The sequence below is a fragment of the Austrofundulus limnaeus genome, unplaced genomic scaffold, assembly GCF_001266775.1.
Source record: "Austrofundulus limnaeus strain Quisiro unplaced genomic scaffold, Austrofundulus_limnaeus-1.0 Scaffold1056, whole genome shotgun sequence".
Classification (NCBI taxonomy): Eukaryota; Metazoa; Chordata; class Actinopteri; order Cyprinodontiformes; family Rivulidae; genus Austrofundulus; species Austrofundulus limnaeus.
In genome coordinates this window covers 12,357-13,381 of record NW_013953458.1, presented here as the reverse complement: position 1 = coordinate 13,381, position 1,025 = coordinate 12,357, and the positions used below count along the sequence as shown (strand labels likewise).

General features: G+C 45.7%; 1 protein-coding gene across 3 annotated transcripts in view; it reads left to right on the top strand.

The window, feature by feature from the left end:
- Window positions 1-1,025, top strand: part of trip6 (thyroid hormone receptor interactor 6) — a 14,614-nt gene extending 13,589 nt beyond the window's left edge. For all 3 annotated transcript variants that reach the window (XM_014030408.1, XM_014030407.1, XM_014030406.1), the window contains exons 10-11: window positions 104-224; window positions 807-1,025. In XM_014030408.1, coding sequence (XP_013885862.1) covers window positions 104-224; window positions 807-938 — 253 coding nt within the window. In that variant the 3' untranslated portion in view covers window positions 939-1,025. The remainder of the gene's footprint in view (window positions 1-103; window positions 225-806) is intronic.

Genomic DNA, 1,025 nt, shown 5'->3' with positions numbered 1-1,025 from the left:
CACACGCACACACACACGCACGCACGCACGCACGTTCAAATAGCAGGCAGCAGGTGTCCTCGTCTTTCCACTAACGATGAGGTTTGGTACTCATCTCTAACAGGAAGTACGCACCTCGCTGCTCGGTGTGCGGCGAGCCCATCATGCCTGAACTGGGGCAAGAGGAGACGGTCAGGATCGTAGCTCTGGACCGCAGTTTTCATGTCAACTGTTACGTCTGTGAGGTGGGTCGGCTGTTTTTGTTTTCTAAATTTAACAACAAAGGCTGTTCAGTTTTTACAATTAAAAATATATCTATTGTCTCACAGGTGGCAACATTTTATTAAATAAATTCCCTCCTGTCTATAAAATGGCCCACCCCAATTTATAAATGATTTTTGGGGTTAAATTCTTAGCCTTATATCCACCATAAATGTGATATTCTGATCTTGATCAGGTTAGAAATGTCTCTAACAGCTTCATGTTGAACTGTACAGGCCTCAGCAGGTCAAAGGTCAGAACTATTAAAAGGCTGAACACATTTGTCTGATTTGGAAGGATCATCAGGAGAAAGTTCTAGAAAGCACTGAAATGTACCAAGTTTTATCTGAATGAATCATAATCTGAACCGATGTCTGTTGGTCAGATGGGATTAAAGCTGTTTACCTGTAAAGTCGTAACGAAACCATAGAACTAAAAGAATCCGACCCACGACCTCCTGGATCTAGCTTTATAAAGACATCCAACCTGAAAGGCTTTAATTAGCTGGATGTATTCACCTGTTTACACCGTGAAGCTGATGTGACTGAACTGTCTGTGCTCATCAGGAATGCGGTCTCCTGCTGTCGTCTGAAGGCGAGGGCCGAGGCTGTTACCCGCTGGACGGCCACATCTTGTGTAAGAGCTGCAGCGCTCGCCGCATCCAGGACCTGTCGGCCAAAATCTCCACCGACTGCTAACGTCTCCACAGCCTCCGACACGTTACCGGTGGCAGACACGACCTCTCTGCTTTGACTTTGTTTTTCCTCTAAACAGAAGCAAAACCA